The 24,414-nt window shown below is 46.7% G+C and overlaps 1 protein-coding gene across 5 annotated transcripts in view; it reads left to right on the top strand.

Moving 5' to 3' along the window:
- The window catches only part of RAPGEF1 (Rap guanine nucleotide exchange factor 1), a 127,637-nt gene that overhangs the window by 97,001 nt on the left and 6,222 nt on the right, over positions 1 to 24,414 (top strand). For 2 of the 5 annotated variants that reach the window (XM_024193078.2, XM_024193075.2), the window contains 12 exons: positions 8,292 to 8,384; positions 10,329 to 10,417; positions 11,739 to 11,847; positions 13,722 to 13,797; positions 17,650 to 17,734; positions 19,576 to 19,668; positions 20,697 to 20,882; positions 22,026 to 22,110; positions 22,328 to 22,422; positions 23,458 to 23,536; positions 23,683 to 23,784; positions 23,933 to 24,030. In XM_024193078.2, coding sequence (XP_024048846.1) covers positions 8,292 to 8,384; positions 10,329 to 10,417; positions 11,739 to 11,847; positions 13,722 to 13,797; positions 17,650 to 17,734; positions 19,576 to 19,668; positions 20,697 to 20,882; positions 22,026 to 22,110; positions 22,328 to 22,422; positions 23,458 to 23,536; positions 23,683 to 23,784; positions 23,933 to 24,030 — 1,190 coding nt within the window. Of the gene's footprint in view, positions 1 to 6,298; positions 6,581 to 8,291; positions 8,385 to 10,328; positions 10,418 to 11,738; positions 11,848 to 13,721; positions 13,798 to 17,649; positions 17,735 to 19,575; positions 19,669 to 20,696; positions 20,883 to 22,025; positions 22,111 to 22,327; positions 22,423 to 23,457; positions 23,537 to 23,682; positions 23,785 to 23,932; positions 24,031 to 24,414 lie in introns of all 5 variants that reach the window. The other 3 variants (XM_024193079.2, XM_024193076.2, XM_024193073.2) reach the window with 2 other exon arrangements.

Below are 24,414 nucleotides of genomic sequence, written 5' to 3'. Positions count from 1 at the left end.
AAAAAAACTTCAGGACCAGACTCCAAAGAGAAACTGCTGAGCTCCAGTTCATTTGCAAATTTGACACCATCAGATCAGGATTAAACAAAGACTGTGAATGGCTATCCAACTACAGAAGCAGTTTCTCCTCCCTTGGTGTTCACACCTCAACTGCTAGCAGAGCACCTCACCCTCCCTGATTGAACTAACCTCGTTATCTCCACACTGATTTATACCTGCCTCTGGAGATTTCCATTACTTGCATCTGAAGAAGTGAGGTTCTTACCCACGAAAGCTTATGCTCCCAATACTTCTGTTAGTCTCAAAGGTGCCACAGGACCCTCTGTTGCTTTTTACAGATTCAGACTAACATGGCTACCCCTCTGATACAGTAGCAGAGAGGATCAGAAGATCAGTAACAGCTTCATATTTTAAAAATACCGTGCTCTGGCTGACCTGGTGGGTGTAGAGTGGAGTCGGGATAAACTTGACAAGGGAACTCAACTTTGTTATTAACTAGGCTGTTGCTGGGAAGGCTAACAGTGTGTGTGACTACTGATGCTATAAATGCTCCGTCAGCCGTTTAATTGAGTCCAGCTCTGTATTTATGATGTAAATGACTACGTCTCAGAATCAATTAACATCGACCTGTAAACACCCTGTCCTGGCTGCTGTATATAGTCACACCTCCCCGATAGGAGTAGAGCAACATCACCTCTGCAATAAGTGCATAGTGGGTTCATCCGCTGCCAGCTAATCCAAGGTAGTGTTTATAGCAACACTGACCGCTGGGACATCCTGAGACACTGAGGAGATTAGTGGTGTAAAGCTGTCGTCCTCGATGCAAACAGTTGGAAATATTCAGTGATGCAATTCCTGGAGTCCTGTCACAGAGAACGAGACACTGAGTCGAAATGATTTTAGTGTCAGGTGAGCTTTCAGGTGTGGGCAAGCTTGCCTCCCTACTGTCCTTGTGAGATAAAACCACTCCTGGGTGTGCTCATCCAGAATGGCAGATGATACATGAATGCACTGACAGGTGGGGGAGAAGGGATTCCTTATACCTGTGTTATGCACAGCACACGTCATAGTCTCCTCTGGCCTAATTTAATTGAGGACCACAGAAATATTTAACTGCCTCCCCAAAACAATTTCTGAATATACATGTGAATGTATGTAGGACTTCACTTGTGTTGGCTTTCTGTAGCCACCCATCCATGCCTAGTGAGGAGAGAGAAGCAAATAAACCTGCGGCCGGAACTTCATTTTAGGGAATAACAGCAGAGTTGCACACTGGTGCTAACTTTTCTAGTGCTGGTAGTTGGCAGCACCTCTTGGGAGGCTGTGCTAGAGCAGTACTAGTCTCAGGCAGTCTGGCATTTGCATGGCATGAGTTTGGGGAGAGTTAAATGCTCTTTCCCAAAGGCTCAGGTTGCACACTGCCTGCTTTCTGGCTTCCCTGAAGTTAGTTTGGAAGCATTCAGCTTACAAACAAGCAAAGCTGTGAAGTTTGAGTCTGTCCCGATGCAGCCAGAGCCAAAATCTTGCTGACCCTGCAGAAGCCTCTCAGAAATGGGAAGAACAACAAGCCCTAACCAGTTTCCAAGATAAACTCTCAGCTGTGATTTTTGTTGTTGTTGTTGTTGCAATTCCGTTGAGTGAACGGACTCTCCTCTCCCCCCACTCCAAGTCAATATGGTTTTAAACGAGCAGCAGTGTTTCTAGGAGAAATCTCCTGTGCTCAGACTCTGTTGAAGTCATTGTAGCAGCCCATGCTGCAGCTGTGTGCTAGGATGGAGATTAGCAGAAATGGGAACCATATGGGACAGTATTTCAAACACTGGGTGTTTTCCCCCTTTAAAAGTATGCTTCATGCTTGGCTCTTGTCCCAGCACGACTGCATAGTTTGAATTCCAGAGCTGCTCACTGAAATGTAGCAGAAAGGAGGGGCCTTGCTGGCTTGTTTTGTAAAAGACCCAATATCCCAAAATTGTTAGGCAAGAGCAGCAAGGTTAATTAATAGCAGCCTACAGAGCATCCCCTGCACTGCTTCCTTCATAGCAGCAAGCTGAGTTCTTCTTTGTATCCTGTTAAGATCATGTAATAATAGATTTTGAGATTACATTTTGAGGGGCTATTGAGGACAGAGAAGAGAGACCCATTAAGTACAGAACTTGGTCTGTATTAATTAACCCATATCCATCCCAACTTTTTGAATCTAATGTTATGGTATATTTGGGCACTAAAGTGCTTTTGAATTGAGACTAAGATCTGTCTTAAACTGGTTGAGACAGACACTGTGCAAGCTTCCTTCACAAGCCCTTGTAGTATGCCTCAGTCTCAACCTGAAACATCTACCAGTTCAGCCTGCCTCAGTGCAGCGACTTGTATCATCACCCACTGATCCTCTAGAGCAGTGGTTCTCAACGACCAGTCCGTGGACCAGCACTGGTCCCTGAGAGCTCCCTGACGCTGTTTAGGAAGGCAGCAAGCTGATCCCTCATATCAAAAAGGTTGAGAAACACTGTGGTAGACTTACCAGGCCTGAGCTAAATCTGCCAGTTTTGTCAAGTACAGTAAAAGCTGTTTTATCCGGCACTTCACCAATCGGAAAGCTCTATAGACCGGCATTTCTGATCTTTGTTGAAATTCTGGTTTATAGTCCGATTGGCATGGGGCCGGCAGGGGTTTGGGGCGCAGGAGGGAGTGTAGAGTGTGGGCTCTGGGAGAGAGTTTGGGTGCAGGAGGGGACTTGGGGTGTCGGATCTGGGGGCTGCTCACCTCGGGCGGCCCCCCACAAGTGGCAATCTGTGCCGGCTGCTCCTAGGCAGATGCGCCGCAGGTGGCTCTGCATGCTGACCCCGCCCCGCCCCAAGTGCTAGCTCCACAGCTCCATTGGCTGGGGACCACAGCCAATGGGAGCTGTGGGGGCGGCACCTGCGGATGGAGGCAGCACACAGAGCTGTCTGACGAGCAGCCAGGAGAGGTCACCGCTTGCAGGGAGCCACCTGAGGTGAGCAGCCCCCGGATCCAGCACTCCGCACTCCCTCCTGCGCCCCAACCTGCTGCTCCAAGCCCCTTCCCACACCCAAACTCCCTCCCTCTTAGGGTACATCTATACTTACCCGCTGGTTCAGCGGCAAGCAATCGATCTTCTGGGATCGATTTATCACGTCTTGTCTAGATGCGATAAATTGATCCTGGAAGTGCTCGCCGTCGACGCCGGTAATCCTGCTCCACGAGAGGAGTAGGCGGAGTCGACGGAGGAGCCTGCCTGCTGTGTGTGGACCCGCGGTAAGTACCTTTAAGTTCGAACTAAGATACTTCGACTTCAGCTACGTTATTCACGTAGCTGAAGTTGCGTATCTTAGTTCGAACTGGGGGCTTAGTGTGGACCAGCCCTTAGTTAACCGGCATTTTTCACTTACCAGCACCCTCCATTCCCCCAACATGCTGGATAAAACAGCTTTTACTGTACTATGAAAGTTTTGCTGAAAGTTTTGCTCTGTCCAAAATGGATTAGATTTATGCTACCAATTTCCTTACACTTGCGACCTAAATCAGCTCTGAAGCTCATCTCCAAAGATGAAATGCTAGTTCGTAAACCCCCTCTGCTGTAGAAACGAATGAGTCTGATTTTGAGTTCAGTGTTGTTTAGTAATTAGAGCAGGGCGATCGAAGGTCAGGAGGCCTGGCTTCTATTCCCAACCCTACTGCTAACTTTCCCTGCGAGCTTGGTCAAGCCATTTAGGTCCTTTTTGTGCTCAGTTTCCCAGTCTGTTTAATGAGAGATAATAGCTGCCTTTTGCAAAGCACTTTGAGATCCTCAGATGAAATGTACTATGTAAGTGCAAAGTTATATATATTGTATTGTGTATATGTCTCTTGTCCCCTGTAGCAGCAGGAAGTCCATCGTGCAGAACGCTCCCTAGGAGGCTAAAGATAGGTTAGTAGGGACCCAGGTCATGTTTGGGATGAAGATTTGCTCTAATTGGAGCAGAGAAATTCCATTGTTATGACCACAATGTTAAAAGTGCAGCTGAGCTGCCTTTTATTGTGGGTATTTGGTAGCTAGTCCACGTTCCCCATTCACATTGCTCCCCTTCCTAATTGAGGACTAGCCTGGAGCATGTGGCATTATCAGAATACTAACACCAGTGAGATCATGAAATATCAGGGGAGACAGGGCAGGCAGAATCAATCTGCTGAGCCAGAATGATGTCATGAGCCTGGAGTCTTCCTAGGGATTTAGTGTTTTGTGCCAGGCAAGTGAAAACGAATAAAAGTGGAGCCTTTATGCAAACAGTTGAAAGTAAATATGGAGATTAGACCTGTCAGCATTACTAAGGCCACACCAAAAGTTGACAGTCTCCCCAGAGCCAGCCCTGCTCATCTGTAAAGAAATGGGCAGGAAGGGAGACTAGCAGGCCCTGGAGCTGGACTCCTCTTAGCTACATGCATGTGGGAAGGATTTGCTTTTCTATTTATTTTTTTTTTTGGTCTAGTCTTTTTAGCTCTGTTTCCAAAGCACCCCCCTCTATTCCTGTCTATGGTGTCCTGTCTTGCGATTCAGTCTAGGCTCTGGAAACACAGAGAGAAACTAGCTCAGGCTCCACACACAACACAAGAAGGGGAAACTACTCAAGGAGTAAGGTAAAATCTAGCTACTGACCTTTTCATTTTGTTTCATGATCACTTTGTAGTGGTAAAGCTTTAATACTCAGACCCTGGCCTGAGGCATGTCTTGATTTCTCCTTGGTTTAGATTTTACTGCCATTGTACATTTTAAATGTTTCCAAGATGAAAAATAAAGCTAAGGACTGAAACATACACCTCCAAATGCTCTCACTCTGCTTCAGGTGACGGACTTCGTTTTTATGATCTGTGCATGCCTCATCTATTAAGCACTGAGGTGAGCTGTTGAAATTCTGATAGTGAAAAAGCTTGGTTTAAATTTTTGAGCTATCGCTCCCCCCTGCCCCTTTCTCGTAATGTAGCAGCATTTCTATCCAGCGTGGTTTCGGCAACCTTCATTTGCACTTCTAGAAAATCATAGCAAAGTACTCTGCTTATGCAGTGCATTCAAGTCCATCGTCAGCAAGATGTACAACAGCTTCTCCCAAGCTTATTGGATGATTTGATTCTTCCTTCAGGCTTCCTGGCTACATTCCTGTGCATATTTTAAAATACACCAGTAACCATCAGATTTAGCTTCATTTGCCTCATTATTTAAATTCCTGCTTTTGAGTCATCCTGACTGCACTCCTCACCAGTAACAAATGTAGTGATATGTGAGGGTTTTCTTGTAGCTCTCTTGGCATGGTGTACTCCCTCCACCTTACTCCCATTCAGTACTGTCTGGGTAAGAGTCTGAAAGCAATAGGGTGACCAGATAGCAAGTGTGAAAAATCGGGACAGGGGGTGGAGGGTACTAGGAGCCTATATAGGAAAAAGCCCCAAATATCGGGACTGTTTCTATAAAATCAGGACATCTGGTCACCCTAGAAAGCAAGGATGTGTGGCACAACAGAGTTTCATACAGACTGTGTATTTCCTTTCATCTCGTCTCCAGTAGACTCTCTGAGAGCCACTGAATGAGAGGTTGGTTTTAATGTAGAGTTCATTGCTCCTCAGGGCAATTAGCACTTCTCAAGTGGAAAGGAATAATGGCTTCTGTGATTGTAACTTAACCTATCTTTCAGCATAACTTTGAAGACAATATTTAGACATTCTCCTCTGTGTTCTGCATGGTTCTAGATCTACGGAGCAGAATTTTCACAATAGCTGTTATATGGTTGCAGCAAACAGCCTCTTAAGTATATGTCCCATGGAAACCCATTGAAAAAGTAATATACACACAGAATACTTCTCTCTGTCTAGGTATTTATACCTCTCTCATCATCATGGTATCTGTATGCCTGTGTGTGTCTTCACCGGCTCACATGATTGGCAGGGTGCAGCTTTTGTCATTATTTGTACAAAAATAGCCAGAATCTCTCTTTCCACCAATGACTGAAGACCTCCATTTGTCCCCTTTCCCTGTCTTCAGTAAGATGGGCAGCCTGCTACTCTAAAATGAACATGCCTTACCTAGAGAGAACCTGGCAGATGTCCCAGTTATGATTCCAGCTCTCGTATGTAGATGATAAAATAATGCTGTCTCCGTTTAGTTTTGCCTCTCAACAAAGAGGTGCCTTTGTTAGAAATACCTTGTGCTGTCACTGCTAAACTATTATTAATCTAATTACTTTTTCTTTTGTCTGTCTCTTTATTTTTCCCATCCTCCTTGTTTTTGCGTTGTTCATTTTGCATCCTGTAGTACAAATCTGTGTTTAGGTCCTACTCACAGGACTTTGTGCCTCACAACCAAGCTTCCATTCCTCCTTTTCTTTCTTCTACCTCCTCTTCCTCCTCCACCCTGCCTTTTCCACCTGTCCATCAATCTCAGAGCTCTGACCTAGCGGTGCCAACCACAGCCAGCCAGTCACCAAGCACTGTGGATGTGCCAAACTCCTCTTCTCAGGAGAGCAGCTTTAACGGGAATGCTCCTGTCTGCCTTCCTTCTGAAACCTCTTTCACTGATTCTCTCCAGACATCTTCGGTGAGAATATCCAAAGAGATAATGCACCTTAACCCAAGGATGTGTTTTTAAAGAACTATCACTTGTTTTAATACACATTTTCACTTAACCCAGGTGTGAGCTAAAGTGATTTCTGTGTGTGTGGACAGAGAGATCGTTTAAATATAAAAGTGAAGGTCACAAGTAGTGAGAGAAACAGGCAGGTTGGAAACTCTCCCTAAATATTAAACTGGTGGTAGAAGAGAGAGGTAAAGAAATAGTTGTAGCTGCCTAGGAGCGTCGTGGTGTGAGTTTGAAGAAAGGAGAGGCAGAGCTTTTTAACAAAAATCTGTTTAAGACAGTAGTTCTTGACCCCTGGTTCATACGCACTCTGGTTACTAGAACTTCGGGCTTTTGTGACTGGTACTCTAGGCTCCCCACCTCTACCTTAATGATGAGCCTCTGGACTGGGCCTCAGTGCGTTATAACTACTTACTGTCCTCTCTAATCTGAAACAGATTTGGGGGCTTCTCCAAACCCCTTTCTGACTGCAAACAGCCTGAGCTCCATTGCTGATTAGCATGCACGCTGTTGAATGGGCAGCATCAGGCACTGGTTGGCTCAGCCAGAGGTATTAGTCTGATGATCTGTTTGGAGAACGGTATCAGTTTGGGCAACACTAGTTTAAGGTTCCAGATCTGTTAAGAAAACCGATGCGGAGGCTTGTGCGTGGCAGCTACATTTTTAAACTAAGCAGTTCCTCTTTCACTTGCCTGTAAAGACTAGAATTCAATAGTCTCTGTTTCCCACAAAAACGCTGAGATCAGGCACTTTACTGGTTTGACAAAACAACGAGGAGTACTTGTGGCACCTTAAAGACTAAGCCCACAAAAGCTTATGCCCAAATAAATTCGTTAGTCTCTAAGGTGCCACAAGTACTCCTTGTTGTTTTTGCTGTTACAGACTAACACGGCTACCCCTCTGAAACCTGTTTACTGGTTTGGTGGTTCTGACTGTAGGGGGAGCACCTTCCTAAATTCAGGGCTTGTCAAGTAAGCAAAGGAGAAATTGATTTTCGGATTCTTCAGTCCTAACTAACTACACTGTTGCATTTTCCTTGTTGTGGGACCTTCCTACAACACAGTTTGTGCCCCCCGTCGCACCCCCAATGTGGTTTTGTCTTGCATTTGTAGCTATGGTCTGAGCTGTGTTTCCAATGACATTTCCAAGCTATGCTAAAATCCTGTGCTATATGGAATGCTTTGGGAACGCAGTCTGGTCTTATCTACACTGCAAGATCAAGCCATGATTACTGTGGCGGGCATAGAGTATGTAGCTAGGTCCCATTGTGGTGTTTTGGTTTTAAACTATAAATGTTCAGCATCTGTAACTTTGAAGTCTGCATTTGCATTTGGTTACACTGTGATATCCAACAGTTGGCTTCCGTGGTAGCTCTCACAAACCAATCCATGCTGCTCTCCTGCTGCTGATTGCCGTACCTCTTGGCCTTCTGGATAGTCCTTGCGAATTGGGAAATAGCGATTTTCTCAGTGAAAGTACAGAGCTATAAGAAAGTGGTGGCAGTCTTCCATTGGCGCCAGAGGAAAGGTTCCCAGCCCAAGTGCCAGTGGGTGGGGAGAGATTGTTTCTTGCCAGGGCATGGGCCAGGCATGTTCACTTGCACACGTTGTTAGGGTTAAGTGCTGGGTGCAGGGGCACCGTGACACATTTCCTTTCATCCTGTCTCCCATAGAGTGAAAACGCCAGTGAGGAGGCTGGTGAGGGTGAATACGTCAATCTGTATTCCTCTGGCCAAAGCAACGGGGAACTCCCTCACTCTGAAGGAGTAAGTAAACTGGAAGGGGCTGCTTGGTGCATGCTGAGTTCATGCAGCGCATAACATGCTTTTTATAAGTCTCTCCTGCATATTGTGGTGCTTCTGTGTTTTGCTGAATGCAATGCTTTGATGGTGGGCCATTCTGCTTGTCTGTTTTAGTTTTCTCTCTAGACGGGAATCTCAAGTTGGATGGAGAGCAGATGATGCTTGCTTGGCTTCAGAGATTTTGGGTGAACGTTTTTAAGAATATAGTGGTTGCTTTTCCTTTAAAGCTGCTTCAGCGTGCTCTGCAGTTTGTTTAGGGCTGTGTGCACGAGGGTTGGGTTTTTTGTTTTTTTTGTTTTCTGGAAAGGTACAAGCCTTGACTTGTGCAGCATCTTTGGCAGTGCCAGTTCTTTACTAATACTCTTAACTGCTTTGGCTTTTTAAAATCAATTTTGTGTTTATAAAATACCATCCTTTTTCATCACCGTTGGGACACAAAGTAAGTGATTGATATAGTCTATTAACCCTTTCCTCCTCCTCTGCACAGGGCTCATCTTAGCTGTTTCCTACAAGAGACAGGGTAAATCACATCACAGAGGGGATCATCTTCATAGGCATGGGAACTAAGGGTGTGGGGGGTGCTGCAGAACCCTCAGGTTTTACGTGGGGATCCACTCCTGGCCCTGTGCCTGGGGTCCCAGTTGCCGGCCCCATGTCCAGGGTCCTGGCTGCCAGCCTCAGCCCCCTTACCCTTGTCCACATCCCCCCCATTCCCGGAGTCAGTTCTAGGAGGCATGGACAGGGGTAAGGGGGGACGCAGCACCCCCACTATAAAAAGTGTTTCAGTGCCACTGATCATCTTCCTGTTATATTGTAGAAAATAGCGAAGGCAAAGATCTGTGAAGTTCTGTCTTGTCCACTCCTCTGCCCAGGTGGGATTGTTCCCTGGAATATACGATTGTTCCCTGTCTAGTTTTAAACATCTCAAGTAATGAGGCTTCTACCACTTCCCTTCTATCTACACCTCTGACAATCAGGCAATTCCCCTTCCTCATTCATCTCATTCAGCTAGTTCTTAACAGTGAAATAAGACTTTATAACATTTCTCGCTATACGTAACTTAGCACAACTTTGCAGATACATAAAAATCCCTGGCTTGACAGTAAAATTTCTAGGGTGATTCTGATTTTTAGAAAGGTGGTTTGAATCCTCTCAGATTGATATGTTGAACCTCCAAGGATCACTCAGCATAGTGCTAAATAGCTCTCAACTACAGCACTGTAAACTTAATAATTCCATTTACCTCGCATAGCTATTTTCCTCCTTAATAAATGGCTAGTTTAAGGTGTATCTTTATTTGCTTTGAACTGCATACCTGCTATTATATGCCTTATGTTCAGATTGCTCTTTTCTTTTCTTTTTTAAACGTTAGCATCATTTCCACAGCAGTTGATCATCATTGCATAACCTCCTCTGATGGGCGAGATGAGGGAGGGAAGGTAGTTTACATCCACACATTATGACAAGTGGGATTTTGGGGGGCTGTAACTAGGAAGGAATTGGAAGAGGAAGAGGAGTTGCAGTGAAAAGTTTAGAGCTGTCTTGCAGAGTGCATTTAATTCAGCAGAAGGGAAGTACATGTCAACTGCAAGGGCTGATGAAAAAGTCTGGGGGGAAGGTTAAGATCCAGGTCAACAGCTGACTTGTGTTTTGTAACTATCAGCATAATTTCACAACCTTAAAAGCAAACCAAAATAGCTACATTAAAGTCTCCAGAGATGCTCCCAAATTTCCTGTCTAATTAACGTCTGTGTTTTCCTGGCATTTGGCATTAACTTGCATCAATCTTTAATCCCTCCATAGGAATTTACAGTAAAGGGCCATTTAGAGGCAGCAAGCTTTGTGAGTGTGGGATGACCAGTGATTGCAGGATCCCATGTCATGATCAAAAGCTTCTTTCTCTTCTAGGAATCTCCTGCCATCAAAGACGGCCACCCCAAAGACTCCACTTCGCATAGCAGCACCACTGGGAAGGAAAGCAGAGATGGTGGTGAGAGGTGGGCCTGACCTGAACTTGCAGCTCCCCCAGCCCCGCAAAACAGCAATGCCTGAGCAATGCTATTTTAGTTCTACCCACTGCCAAACAAGCCATGTGTTTCATGTTCTGCCTTGATAGTGTCAAGATTTTTAACCCATTAAATTAGACGGTCTCATGAGAAACGAAATCCCACCTAACAAGGAAAATCTAGGCTGTGCAGGGTGATTTAACAAACCCACAGTGCTTGATGCAGCCCCTATGTAGGAGCAGCTGTGCTGGATCAGACAATCAGCCCAATCCTGTCTCCTGTCTCTGACAGTGCCCAGTCCCAGCTACTTCTGAGGAAAGGTGCAAGAAATCCTGTATTAGGCAGTTACAGAATTACCTACCCAAAGGAAGTTTCTTCCTGACCTTGTTAGTTAGAGATTAGCTCATACCCAGAAGCAGGAGGGTTTATATCCCTTCCAGGCTCTGCAGTATTTTGAAATCCTCATTCTAAATAAACAAAGAGGCAATGCATGTTGGTACCACACACACACACACACTAACTTTTGTCTCTGTCCCAAGGAAGTTGACAGTTGCTTTAAGGGTTTTAATCATTGCAATGAAGGAAGCAACACAACTCTCCTACTAAGCTTAGTGTCTGATGAAAATATAGACTGCTCCATGATGGTCAGACACTGGGGTAGAGGTGTCTTTGGAGAATTCGCACATAGTATTATAGGAAGCCAGGCAGGGGGAATCTGTACAAGACACAACAAGAGCACCTCCCCTTGGAGCTAGAGGAGTAGCTGTATAACGCAGGAAGAGAAACAGAATTTCTGTCATGTCTTTCAACCGAGAGAGATCTTGTCGTCTCAGCCCTCTGCCAGCAAAACAGATTATGAATTAACTTAAAGAGATACTCCAGCCATGGACGGTCTATTTTCCGACATCCATAAGTTTGCAGAATCACTTGGCTCCTTGGTTCTCATGCTATAATAACGTGAGGGATGATGTTGCAGACAGTGCATGGAGACGCTGAAGTGTGCAGTCATGCATGCTGTAGTTAAATTCTTTTTAATAGCCAGAAATCTGGCTGGACAAGTGCTCTGTTCCTGAAGGTTTCATTTATCAGCCTCAGTCTTTTTCCTTTCCCAGGGATGCAAAAAGCTGTAGTATTAGTACCAGACACTCAGATTTGTTTGCAGGGGGGTTCCCTGACTTTTAGAGTGTCAGACTTCCTGTAGTGTCTGGGCCATTTAATGAAGGCCTGGACACTGTGCGCTCAATGTGACCTGTCTCTCTGCTTCTCCATCTATATGATTAATGATCTTGATGGTCTTTTGCTTCTCTTCCAGGCAGCAAAAGTCACCGGATGCTTTGGAATCATCGCTAGAGGAGGAGGTAGATGAGCTGACCCTGATTGACCACAATGAAATTATGGCTCGGCTGACACTGAAGCAGGAGGTAGGTGCCTGCAAGAGTCACTTTCATGCTTCTTGGTTTGTGCTTTAATGAAATCTGGTTGACTATGAGTTTAGAGAAAGAGAATCAAACAGCCAGCCTCTGTGCAAGCTAATAGGAAAAACTGGTTTGCAGAAGCAATGCATTGCAGCTTTTTGTGTGTAAATTGTGCTGAAATCAGATGAGACACCAGCCTGGAAAGGAAGCATCGGCGTCAGACCATGAGTTCATTAACAAAGCACGGGCCGTCTCATTGAACACCAGCACGTTCTTGTGTCTTCCACCTCTTCAGCCTGTACCAGCCTCCGAAATGCAACAGCTGAGATTCCAAGGGCTTGTGTATGCTGGGCCCCAGTGCAGACTATAGGGTATGAATTGCAGAGCGCACCAAAATGCTGCACTCTAGCTGCCCCATGTGGATGCTGCTGGCATGAATGAAAAGGTACCTAGTTCGCATTAACGTAGTTCTGTTTGACAAAGGACTACGTTTACATGAACTAGGTACCATATTATTGCAAACTAGGTACCTTTTCATTCACGCCAGCAGCATTCACCTGGGGCAGTTAGAGTGCAACATTTTGGTGCGCTCTGCAATTCATAACTCTAGAGCCTGCAGTGCAGCTCAGTATAGACATAGCCTATGATAAATACAGTAATTGAACATGGGTGTGTAGTCAGGCTGCTTAGTTGCTGTATTTCTAAGTGTGAATGAAGGTTTAGCATACGGATTAGTCTCCAGCAAGAAGTTGCACTAAGTGTATTTAGTTTCTGAATTGCTAAATGGCTTCAGAAGTGCAAACAAACTACTCAGCAAAATAGCTGTTCTTGCACTTGAGAAACAACTTGGTTCTGGGTGCATTGACAGACATCTACGCTTACTTGCTGATATTCCGAACAAAGCTGTTTCTGATGCAGGGCTCGAGGGAATATACAAGGCCTTTGAAGCTTTCAGACTGTCAAGGGGCAGTTCTGGAAAACAGAAACACTATATCATTTACTGGCACTTACGGGAGTGTTCTTTGGACAGCCAAGATCTGCAGGAGAGCCGGAAGCTATTATTCATTTTTTAAGTGGTATTTCATAAGCCTTGCCAGAGTTTCACCTGAAAAATCACATCTTAGGCACAGTTGCTCCATGTCTGTAAATCAGGAGTATTTCCAGTACTTTGTATACTGGAGTAGCAAAGAAATAGTCCAAAGGAGCCAGGTAGTATTCCAGTCTCTTCCCGGCAGAAATATTCCATGTAAAGCCCTTAAGAATGATGGAGTTTTATATAATGTTAGTAGTGTGCTACTCTAGAGACTGAAGCACCTTCTTTTAAGTTTGGAGATGTGTTTTCCCCCTCTTTTTCTCTTTCCTTTATCATCCCATTCCCCACCACGCACACCTGGGAAATTAAACATACCGAATTATTAATACAGCATCCGTTTGCACAGTTAAATATTCAAAAGAGAGGAAATGCCCAAGTTAAGGTTGAATGTGCATCTTTCACTCTACGCCCTTTTCATCATAATGCATACAAACTTCCTCTGATGTATGATCACGTGCTATTGCTGCTCCTCAATAGCCATTGGAATGATCACCGGTGAGCAGCACAAAATATTTCTCTTCCGTCTGCTCACAGGCAAAGCGTTTAGCTTTCGCTGCACTTCCCAGCCTGGCCGAAGGAGTGAGTGACCCAGACTGTAAGTCAAAACAGCACTCCCACTAAATCACAGGATTGGCCTGGTACTCGACACCTTGTCCCAGCTCACGCTTTGCTGCGTGAGTTGCAAGAAATGTACACGTTAGCGCTGCATTTTAGGCACTAAGGAATTAGGCCATGCTGAGAGGGGGCTCGGTCTCCTGTGCGCAACCTGTTTCTCTTCTCATTGCAGGGCGATGATGGGCCAGATGTTCGTGGTGGATCCGGGGATATCTTGCTAGTCCACGCAACTGAGACTGACCGGAAAGGTACAGTGAATGGAATGGAGCAAGCTGGGAGTCTGCAGCTTGGTGTGGCTTTTTTCTGGTTATGCTACAAACCTCTGTAGTGTTGCCTGTCAACTGTGTTCCCATAGGCAGACGTGGACCAAATGGGGAGGGCTGCATTAATGTGGCAGAGGGGATTGTGTTGATCTTGGGCGAAACAGCGCTAAGCTGGATAAGCTCCTGTACCGTTCAATTCAACCGCGATGATTTTTTTAACTCTTCCGTGTCCAGAGTCTAGCTCTGCAGGGCGAGGCATACCAATGCAAACGAGTGCCACCATTGCCTTGGCATCACTCGACCTGCAAACAAATGTCGTTGGGTTAGGGAAGAATAATTGTGAATGGCACCTTGTGCCATTGATTCAGTTTTCAAAGGGACACTTGTGCTCTGTAACCTATTGACTTCAGTTTAATGTTGGGGTGGGAATGGCTTGAGTGAATTTAGCATTGAAGTGAGTAATATCACTGGATTGAGCCAAACACACTGGGTGAGCTGTCCCAGCATTGTTCTACCAGTGCATCTCAAATTCAACTGGAGCATCCTTCCTGGTCCAGCCCTGATCCTCTTATGCATGGGCAACCAATCATGCCAACTTGAGTGGTGATTTGTCATCATGTATAAAAGTGGGAGGTGGGTGAAGAGGTTCTTTCATTTATTTGGATTTTTCAGCACAGAATCTCATAATGTTAACACTTTGCATATTTTTAAGCACCGAGCGCTCAAATTTTAACCATTCTATTCACTACTCTAATTATAATGATATATTAATTGAACTATCCAGTTAAACCCCAAAATCCAGCTCCCCAAACATCAACCCTCCCTCCCCAAGCCCTGTGAATAAAGATGGGCTTTGCAGCATTTCCAAAGAGTGAAAGTGAGACATTTGCACTGGCCTAAACCGAGGAAGTTCTCCTGGATTGCCAGCCAGATACGCTCACCCACTGAGCCACTCAGGGCATTTGATCATTTTAAGGAGGAATATATTTCATTTTTAAATGAACCCTGTTTTGTTCTGTAGCATTAGGCATTTGAGACTGCTAGCCAGCACCCTGCAGCCAGCCAGGACATACTTACCCCTACAGAAATATTCCTGACCTTTCCTGAAGCATAGGAGAAAACGGTGAAGGTGGAATGGATTGCTTATCAGCTCCCATTTAGCACTGCTCTTCCTTGGCGCAGCAGCCTCTTAGAAATAGCCTCTTCCACCATGTTTCTGTTTTTGGAGAGCTAATTGCTAGAGGGATACACGTTGGACAACTTGTGTGAAAATGATGAAATCTGAAGAGACTGTATGCATCGAGGAAAGGCTGTGAGGAGCCTGGTACACTTCTCATGGACGCAGATCACTGTGTGTTTTAGATATGCAGTAGTCTCTCCTGTTAACAGTTATCCCTGCATCAATAGGGAGAAGTGGGAGGGGGAGAGAGGTGTGTAGTATATTTCTTATAATAGTGGGCAAATTCACCCCTGCATGCTGTGCCAAGTTGTTGATGCAAGTTAAAACAGAGGAATTTATGCTATGCTAACCCAGTGTTTAGGAGACTGAGAGGGTTAATGAATTAAGTTTACGATAAGAAGAATTCAGGGCTTGTAAATCTATCAGCTGAACTGCAGAGAGAGGTATGGTTAAGAGACTTTCCTTTAAAGATGAATTTCCTGGCAGGTCTGGGTGCCAGAGTACACCAGCTGTATTACCTCACAATGCCTTTTGGACGGATGGGAACCCCAAATAAATATAACTCCACTCCCGGTTGCTGCTCCTTGTCCATTTAGGTTTGAGTAGCAGAGCTAAGTGGAATAAGGGATAAAAGAAGACTTGTGGTCGTTAGGAATAAAACCTGGGGCCAGCTAAGTGCCCATGGCTGTGCACGCCCGCTGCAAATGCAGGATTACAGCTGAACAAGGCACAGAGCTCACCTCTGACATGACCACCCATCCGCCCTGCTTTAGAGATTATATCTGATCATCTTTAACTAAAAGACAGCAGCTCTCCACTGATTTAGGAACAGCGGTAAGGAGCTTTCTGTGTCAGGTTACTGCCAAGTGAAACGCTGCAGACCGATAAGAGTGATTGTCCTGCTTCCACTTCCCCCAACCCTTGTAACAAAGCAATGGATTGACATTAGTGCTCAGGAACTTTGGGGGTGACGTGCCTGGTTTGAGGGAAACTTGGCATGTGCAGGTGCTGTGGAAGTTTTCTCACGCATCGCTGCTAATACACCTCCACCCTGGCCTAAAACCCCTAATGAACCTCTACCTGTAATGACCAGCCCTTCTCCCCCAGATCTGCCAATGTATTTCAGTCCTAACGTGCAACCTCCTTTTCCTGTCGCAGCTTCTCTGGAACAGAAGTGATCAGTCAGGCCAGAATGCGAGGGTTTGGGCTGAGACTGCCAAACTCATTTCACCTGTGTTCATAGAACGATGAGCCTCCACTGTTACCGCTTTCTCCCAGATGAAGTGACGCCATCATTCCATACTTAACTTTATAGATGCATCTCTCACTCTCATGTTCAAATTCCATCTCCTAATCCCATGACTGTAGACAAAGCCATTGGTATCCTGTTGTGGAGATGGCATGGCATAGCAGCATATTGTATGCTCTCTAGCACCCCTTACTGGCCAATATTTGCAGTGGTATTAACTATTTCCCTTGTTGGAAATAGGCTTACTTTTTGCGAACACTGCAAAATCAGCAGTAATGCCGTGAAAGTGGCCCTAAGGACCCATCGCCAGGGGCCTTATTGTACTTTTGCTTGACCTACTATTAAAGACCCTCTTCTCCGAGAGAGATGATCTTTGCTGATCCTCTAGGTGGTTGCTCTAAGCAAATCTCAGTGTGTTACAGCCAGGAGTCAGACCAACAGGGTAGAGCAGGGGTGGGCAAACTATGGCCTCTCAGGGCTTTGGATCCAGCCTGCGGGATTGCCACCCCCATGGTGCTGCGGGGCTAAGGCAGGCTCCCTGCCTGCCCTGTCTGCGCCGCTCCCGGAAGCGGCTGGCACCACGTCCCTGCAGCCCCTGGGGGAGGGGGGGACAGAGGGCTCCGCTGCCGTTGCCAGCAGACACCACCCCCCGCAGCTCCCATTGGCCAGGAACGGGGAACTGTGGCCAATGGGAGCTTCGGGGGAGATACCCACAGGCCCTCCCCCAGTGGCCGCAGGGACGTGGTGCTGGCCGCTTCCAGGAGCAGCACGGAGCCAGGACAGGGAGGGAGTTTCCCTTAGCCCCGCTGTGCGCCACTGCCACCCTGGAGCCGCTCAAGATAAGTGGCGCTGGGCCAGAGCCCAGACCCCGAACACCACCTGCACCCCACACCCCAACCCCCTGCCCTGAGCCCCCTCCTGCACCCCAACCCCCTGCCCTGAGCCCCTTGCCGCCCCCCTCCTGCACACCAACCCCCTGCCCTGAGCCCCTTCTTACACCCCACACCCCTCCTGTGCCCCAACCCCTTTCCCTGAGCCCCTTCCCGCACATCACAACCCTCCCACACCCCACACTCCCTCCTGCACCCCAACCCAGTGCCCCAGCCCTACATTCATGACCCTGCATGCAATTTTCCCACCCAGATGTGGCCCTCGGGCCAAAAGTTTGCTCACCCCTGGGTAGAGGGAACTTTGCTATTGCTCTTGTGCATTAGGTCCACCTGCTGGCAAGAAATAATACTGCAGTGTTTCTGCAAAGCTGGATATTAATTTGTTCTTTCAGAAGTTTGCCTCCATATTACCTTTTTTTTTTTCCTTTTGTAAAGACACAATAAAGGTAGGATTCAGTATAAAGCATGCTTCCTTCTGAAGACACAATTGACTGAAGTTTTATTGCCTTCCTCTTTAGATCTGGTGCTGTACTGTGAAGCCTTTTTGACAACGTACAGAACATTCATTACCCCTGAAGAGCTCATCAAGAAGCTGCAGTACAGATATCCTTCCAAAAGTGTGACACTCTTGACCCCGCCCAGGCTCGGAGCACTGAACTCAACTCTTCATAGGCAGAGTGGGAAATGGCCTAATCCAAAGCATGCTGGCAAAGCAGTCCGCAATATATTCAAGCCCACATGGGTGGCACACGCCCTATTAGCTCCTGGGCAGGCATTCATAGTTTACAGCACAATCTCTTCACTTCAGTGCAAATCAATTAGCATACTTGACGGGACAAATCAAGGCAAACATGGTTTATTGGTCTTGAGCACAAGAGAGAGGGCCAGGAATGCCCGGGTTCTAATCCCAGCTCTGAATCACTGTTTGGCTTTGCGCAAGTCTGTCACCTGTTTGTGCCGCAGCTTCCCCATCTGTACAATGGGGATAAATTTACCGACCTCTTAGGATATGTCCGGACAGCGCTGAGAGATGCAATTCCCAGCATGGGTAAACATACACAAGCTAGTGTGCTCCATGTAGCAGTGTGGCTGTGGTCACGCAGGCAGGGGCTTGGGCTAGCCACCTGAGTGCAATCCCGCCTGACCCCCTGGGTGCTTACTCGGATGGCTAGCCCGAGTCACTGCTGCAGCCAGACAGCTGTATTTAGCATGCTAGCCTGAGCAGAGCTAGCACGTTTATGTTGACCTGAGCTGGGAATCACCCCTCACAGCTGCTTCTCAGCTGTACCCAGAGCGGTGGTGTGTGGCTTGATGATTGTGCGGTTACTGGTGAGAGTTAAACTCTGTCAGTATTTAGACCTCCCTTCTGCCACCAAGAGTGCAGCACATCAGAGAATGTCTTCTTCACACTATGGTTCTCTATGGCCCTTTACCTGCTGACAGGAGCATCTGTAATGATGTACAGAGGTTGTTCCTTGAATATTACATCTAGAATTCCCTTCCCTTGGATCCCGTCCCATAACTCCCTCCGTTGCTACTGGCACTGAGGTGCTGCACTTTAAAGACGCACAATGTAAATGCCTCAGGGGTTTTACTGCTGCGGCTGCACATCGGGGCCTGGTGTTGTGCTGTCCAGCGTCGCAGCTCATCATTCCATCTTCAGCAGAGATGATGGTCCCACTGCTACTGCTTTGGCTAATGGACACTGGACACAGAACCTCTCATGTTGAGGTCAGCAGTGAAATACTCACTTTTAGGAGGTGCTGGAAATTCAGAACCACAATTTGGAGATCTACGCTCCAGACCTTTTTATTGTTGTTGTTTTAAATTCATCTTAATTGGTTATTGTCTTCTCCTCTCACCCCTTCCTTCCCAGCCCAACCTTCTGGTTGAAGTAGTCTTCTCAATCCATGTTGGTCCTTCATACATTCCCCACCAGTAACCACTGCAGCCATCACCCTGCCGGCTTTGAACTGGGCAGGACTCTTTAGGTCAATCAACTCTCCTCAACAACGAGTGTTGTCTGCAAGTGACCGGAAACACCTCTGACATTTGCCTGCTGACAGAATGAGAGACTGGGTTGGGCCTTGAGCTCTGTGCTGTTACAAGAGAGACCAGATGCCACAGTGAGACCAAGGGGAGTGACAGTAACTTGTTGGACTGGCAGTTGACTCAGTTGTCACCTTAGAGATGATGGTTTCAGGGTACACCACCTCCCCCCTCTGTTAATGCACCCATCGAGTGGTGTGAACCCCTCCCTGCTACATGCAGCCTATACTGCTCAGTCCACCACCTTTAGTATTTCACGTCCCTCCTAGAAATTGAGTGCTGGTCTCAATCATGGCAAAAAGCAGTGATCCTGTTGGGAAACCTATTGGGGCACTCCTCAGACAAGCTAACATTGGCCTGGCTGGATTGAGTAAATTCTTTAACTTGTGGCCAACGTATGAGAAGTTCTGTCACTTCCCAGACACGTTTAAGAAGCGAGTCAGCAAGAACACTTTCTTCGTGCTGGTGAGAGTGGTGGACGAGCTGTGGTGAGCGTCCCTCCTGCTTTGTTTGGGGGCCTGGGTGGGAGGTAATAAAAATGTAAACCATATCTGTGGGGGAGACCTGAAACTTCCTTCCCCAGATCAGAGAGACTGCTGCAGGGCTGGACGCTTGGGGTCTTGGCTGGGAAATGCAGGTTTTCAGGGTGCCTTCTCGGGGTCTTCCTTATGACTTCAAAAATAAACAATCTGAGGGGGGATCTTTGAAAGAGAGGAAAAGTTGGCCAGAGAGTGAACTGGAATGGCCTGGATTCAGTTATGCTTGTGGGAAAAGGAATTGGATTGTGTGCTGAGCTAACTCTCCTAGATCCGAGTCTGAGGCAGAACACTAAATGCATTGATTTCTAGGGACATCCCTAATGACAAGTCACTGCAGTTATCTCGGCTGCCTTAGTGTCTCAGCTGGGGCCTTGTTGTGCTTCCATGCAAGAGTCCCTGGTTTGAGAGTGACTCAGGACTTTGGTCCCTTAGGGAGGTGGGGGAGGCGGGAAAGATTACTGAGGTGACCCACAGTGTACTCCAGGGAGGAGTGCAGCATGAGATGCTATTGAGCAGTCCCCAGTAGCCAGCTGTAGGTGCTTCAGTCTCCCCAGAGAGGCTGGTTGTCATAGCAGCAGCTGCAGCCAAGTGAGTGTGTAGATGAGAAGGCTAGCCCATTATGCCAAGAGCTGTTGAGATAGCACATCAGGAATAGCTACCCAGAACTGCCAGATTGGGGAAGTTTAGGGTGCTGTGTTGAGAGGCCAGGCCATTCTAATTGAGGGATGATGTCCTTTTGTGGACACGGGGGTGAAGATAACCTTACACAGGTGCCTGGAAGTCAGAGCTGCAAAATAAATTTTTTCACTGCTCAGTTCCATGGGGGAAGCTCACCCTAATTTTGATTTCTGAATTTTGTCCTAATTTTTCATGATAAAAGAGGGGAAGTCCTTAATACAGGCTCTAGGTAAATGGGGAATGTCATCTTTAATGTCTCGTCTCTGACATGTGCTCTGGGTTTTCCGTTCATGTCTCAGCTTAGTGGAGTTGACGGATGAGATTCTAAAGCTGTTGATGGACCTGGTGTTCCGGCTAGTCTGCAATGGAGAGCTCAGCCTCGCTAGAGTGCTACGCAAAAATATTCTGGATAAAGTGGATCAGAAGAAAATGCTGAGATACGCCAACTCAATCAAACCTCTAGCAGCCCGAGGGGTGGCAGCCAGGTGAGGCAGCCTGCACCTAATCAAACTTTCGTCCTGTTTGTGGGACGTGCATCTGCCTGTTAATGCACGCTGAGCAGTGCAGTGTCAGAGAGTTTGCTTTGTGCTCTGGTTTTGCAGGGAAATGCTTTTCCTGACCCTTCTTTATTTATCTGTCCCTACCCATCACACGAGGGCTCTTCTCTGTCAAGTCTTGCTTTCTAAGGCACGTGTTTCATACAGCTCCACGAGTTACCCCTGTATGCTGCTGAGGCATATACACAGTGGCTATGCCCCATGGGCAAAGCAGTAACCTCTGCAGAGCTCCTCATCTCCAGGAGCCCTGTGAATGCTCCTGCACAGCGCTGACATACACTGAGACTTCAGCCAACGACATCCATCCCTTAGTTATGCAAAGGAAGAGACACAAGGGGAAGTCACTGGCAAACTCGTGGAATGAAGCATGAGAAACCGATTTTAAAAATCCTTGTAGCAAAGGCTATGAGGCAAAACATAGAATTTGGCTGTCTCAGGCATAGGACACTCCAAGCACCCATCCTGAGCCTGATGACACTCTGGTAAGCTTCTCAGGGCAGAGATCTGTCATTCTGACTTTGATCCCCTATCGTCTTGTATAAATGATCTCCCAGCACAAAATGCTGGAGAGCAGCACACGTCACTTCTAGATCAGGAGAGGAGAAAGTGGCATGTTGTTTAGACTGAGAGTTGGCGTGCAGAGCTCCCCCAATTGATATTTTTATCAAGATCATTACATATGCAAGATAAAGAAAAATCGAGAGGAAAAAGTCAAGCGGTTGACATGGGAGCCTGCTATCGAAATGGTGCTAATGCCACAAGTGATTTGAGCATGGAGTGTTTTCTTTTCCTCTGCCGGCAAAGTCTTATTTTAAAAAAATGCTGGTGCTGATTCTCCTCTCTATTATACTCGTTTGATGGTAGTGTGACTCCAGTCGAGTTATGGTGCAGCACAGCTGATGTAGAGGTGAAGAATTGGGCCTCTAGTTCTCTCTTCCATTGATATTCATGAGATAAAATGAGAGTACCTATTTTAATCCCTCATTCCTCTTCCCACAGTCAATGTTCTAAAGGAAAAAAAGTCAGTCATGGTTTCATTAGCCTTTTCCTTTCCCTCCTTGTCTCTCACAGGCCGGGGACCTTGCATGATTTCCATAGTCATGAAATAGCTGAGCAGCTGACCCTCTTAGATGCCGAGCTCTTCTATAAGATAGAGGTACAGACACAAGATCAGGGGCTGGGGCAGTGGGGGGGAGAGGTTTTAACAAATGCTCTGATGCTGTTCTCTAACAGCTCTCAGGCATACACCTATTGTCGTTGTAGAAGAAAGCCAGGTTTGTGTCGGGGGAGGGCTATAAATCATGGGGATGACAGGGAGTCCAAAGACAGATGTTTTATTTTAGCTCATGATTTGTTCTTCTCTTCCCCGCCAGATCCCAGAAGTTTTGCTTTGGGCAAAAGAGCAAAATGAGGAGAAGAGTCCCAACCTGACGCAGTTCACTGAGCACTTTAATAACATGTCCTACTGGTAAGGAGATTAGAGCAACAGCCACTGTACAGAACTTAACCTCTAATGTCCCTGGAGCCCAGGAAAGCTCTCCTTGAGCTGTGCTACCAGGCTGGGGCTGCTTGTTTCGATGGTTTTGTCTTGTGGCGTATTGCTGGGCAGTTTCACTTCCTCCTGGGACTAGACCCAGGGCATTCTGCAAAGAATCCCAAGTGACAGAAAAATGAAACCTTGTGGTCTTCTGGAGACAGCTGCATCTCCAGGCTTTATCGCAAATAACACCAAGACCCTTCAGACAACCACCTTGATACATCTGTGCACATGTGCATCTTCCCTGCCTCAAACCAAAGTCAGTACAGAGATGAGGGTGCCATTTCAAATAAACAATCTGATAAAGGATGAAAACTGCAGCTGAAAACCACCCTCTTGAGTAAATTGATCCCTTAGTTGTTCACATGTCCTGTGTAACAAACCAAAAGAGAATGGAGCCCCCTTTAAGTGCAGTTAAATCCATTAGGATTTTAAGCAGATCCACTTTGCATCCAGGAACGATGGAATTCTTCCACACCTGTCCATTTCAACAGCAACAGGAGAGATGCCAGCCCAATAACATTCACTATGGGAACTAACCTCTCTCTCTCTCTCTCTCTCTCTCTGCATGAGAGCTTCCTTCTAGTTTGGGTAACTTCAAACTCTGGCGTTTTTGTGAATTTAAGTACACCTCTACCCCGATATAACGCGATCCGATATAACACGAATTCGGATATAACGCGGTAAAGCAGCGCTCCGGCGGATCAAAGCAAGTTCGATATAATGCGGTTTCACCTATAACACAGTAAGATTTTTTGGCTCCCGAGGACAGCGTTATATCGGGGTAGAGGTGTATTTCCTTATGCTCTGTAGAGAAGAAACAGGACAGGAAAGCGTGAACTTTTCAGACTCATTGATCGGTCCCTGATAGATAGTAGCCACTCAAGTGAAGCAGCAGGTATTGCCAGATCAGAATCCAGCTCAAGGGTTCAGTCACTCTTCCTGTTTTTTTGTCCATCTTCACAGGGTCCGTTCGATAATTATGCTACAAGAGAAACCTCAAGACAGAGAGAGGCTGCTCCTTAAATTTATAAAGATTATGAAGGTAACAGCTCATTGCTTGCAATTCTCACACATGCTGTTCAGTGAGCTTACGTGTTGGAATGTGGGACATTCCATTAGGAGCAACACTGTTGGTTTCCAGAGTGTCTTCCACATCTCTAGAGTCACTGGTTTTCTCCCTCTTTACAGCACTTACGGAAGCTGAATAATTTTAACTCCTATCTGGCCATTCTTTCTGCACTGGATTCAGCACCCATCCGAAGGCTGGAGTGGCAGAAACAGACATCGGAGGTGAGGAAAGCAAGAGATTGAGCCCTAGCTCTGGTCTGTTATGGTCTGGTCTGTTTGGGGATGCGATTTCTTTTAAGTCCATGCACCCTATTACAGAGATGGCTTGTTTGCACCAGGAACTCCATGTCTGTGTTTGATGTCCCACTAGGGCCTGGCAGAGTACTGCACACTCATCGACAGCTCCTCGTCCTTCCGGGCTTACCGAGCAGCTCTGGCAGAGGTGGAGCCTCCCTGCATACCTTACCTGTGAGTAGCTGTCCTCTTGGGGGTCACTGGTTTGTCTCCTCTCGCTTGGGGGGTCTCTTCACGCAGATCCCCGGCAGCCTACACTCAGCTATGCATTCACTTTTCACCCTAGCGTGTGGGACAACCTGACATGAAGGGTGCAGGATACGACCCTTGTTGCAAGCCTTCCATGTTCTAAAACTTGAGGAGGAAAATGCTTCCCATTCCTAGGCGTCCAATAACTTGGGTTCAAGCCACACTGCTGGGAGCCAGAGTGATTATGTACCAGTTCCCTGTGACGTTCCCTGCTTTGCAGTCCCACAGCTTTCTCAAATGTGCGTCACTTTGTACCTGGGCACTTCAGGCTCTGGATTTCTGTTGGGACTGCAGTGCCAGTACTGGAGC

This window comes from Terrapene carolina, unplaced genomic scaffold (genome assembly GCF_002925995.2).
Source record: "Terrapene carolina triunguis isolate 2854851 unplaced genomic scaffold, T_m_triunguis-2.0 Scaffold238, whole genome shotgun sequence".
Lineage (NCBI taxonomy): Eukaryota > Metazoa > Chordata > Testudines > Emydidae > Terrapene > Terrapene triunguis.
Note: the sequence above shows the minus strand (reverse complement) of the source record. Positions and strands in the feature narration are given on the sequence as shown.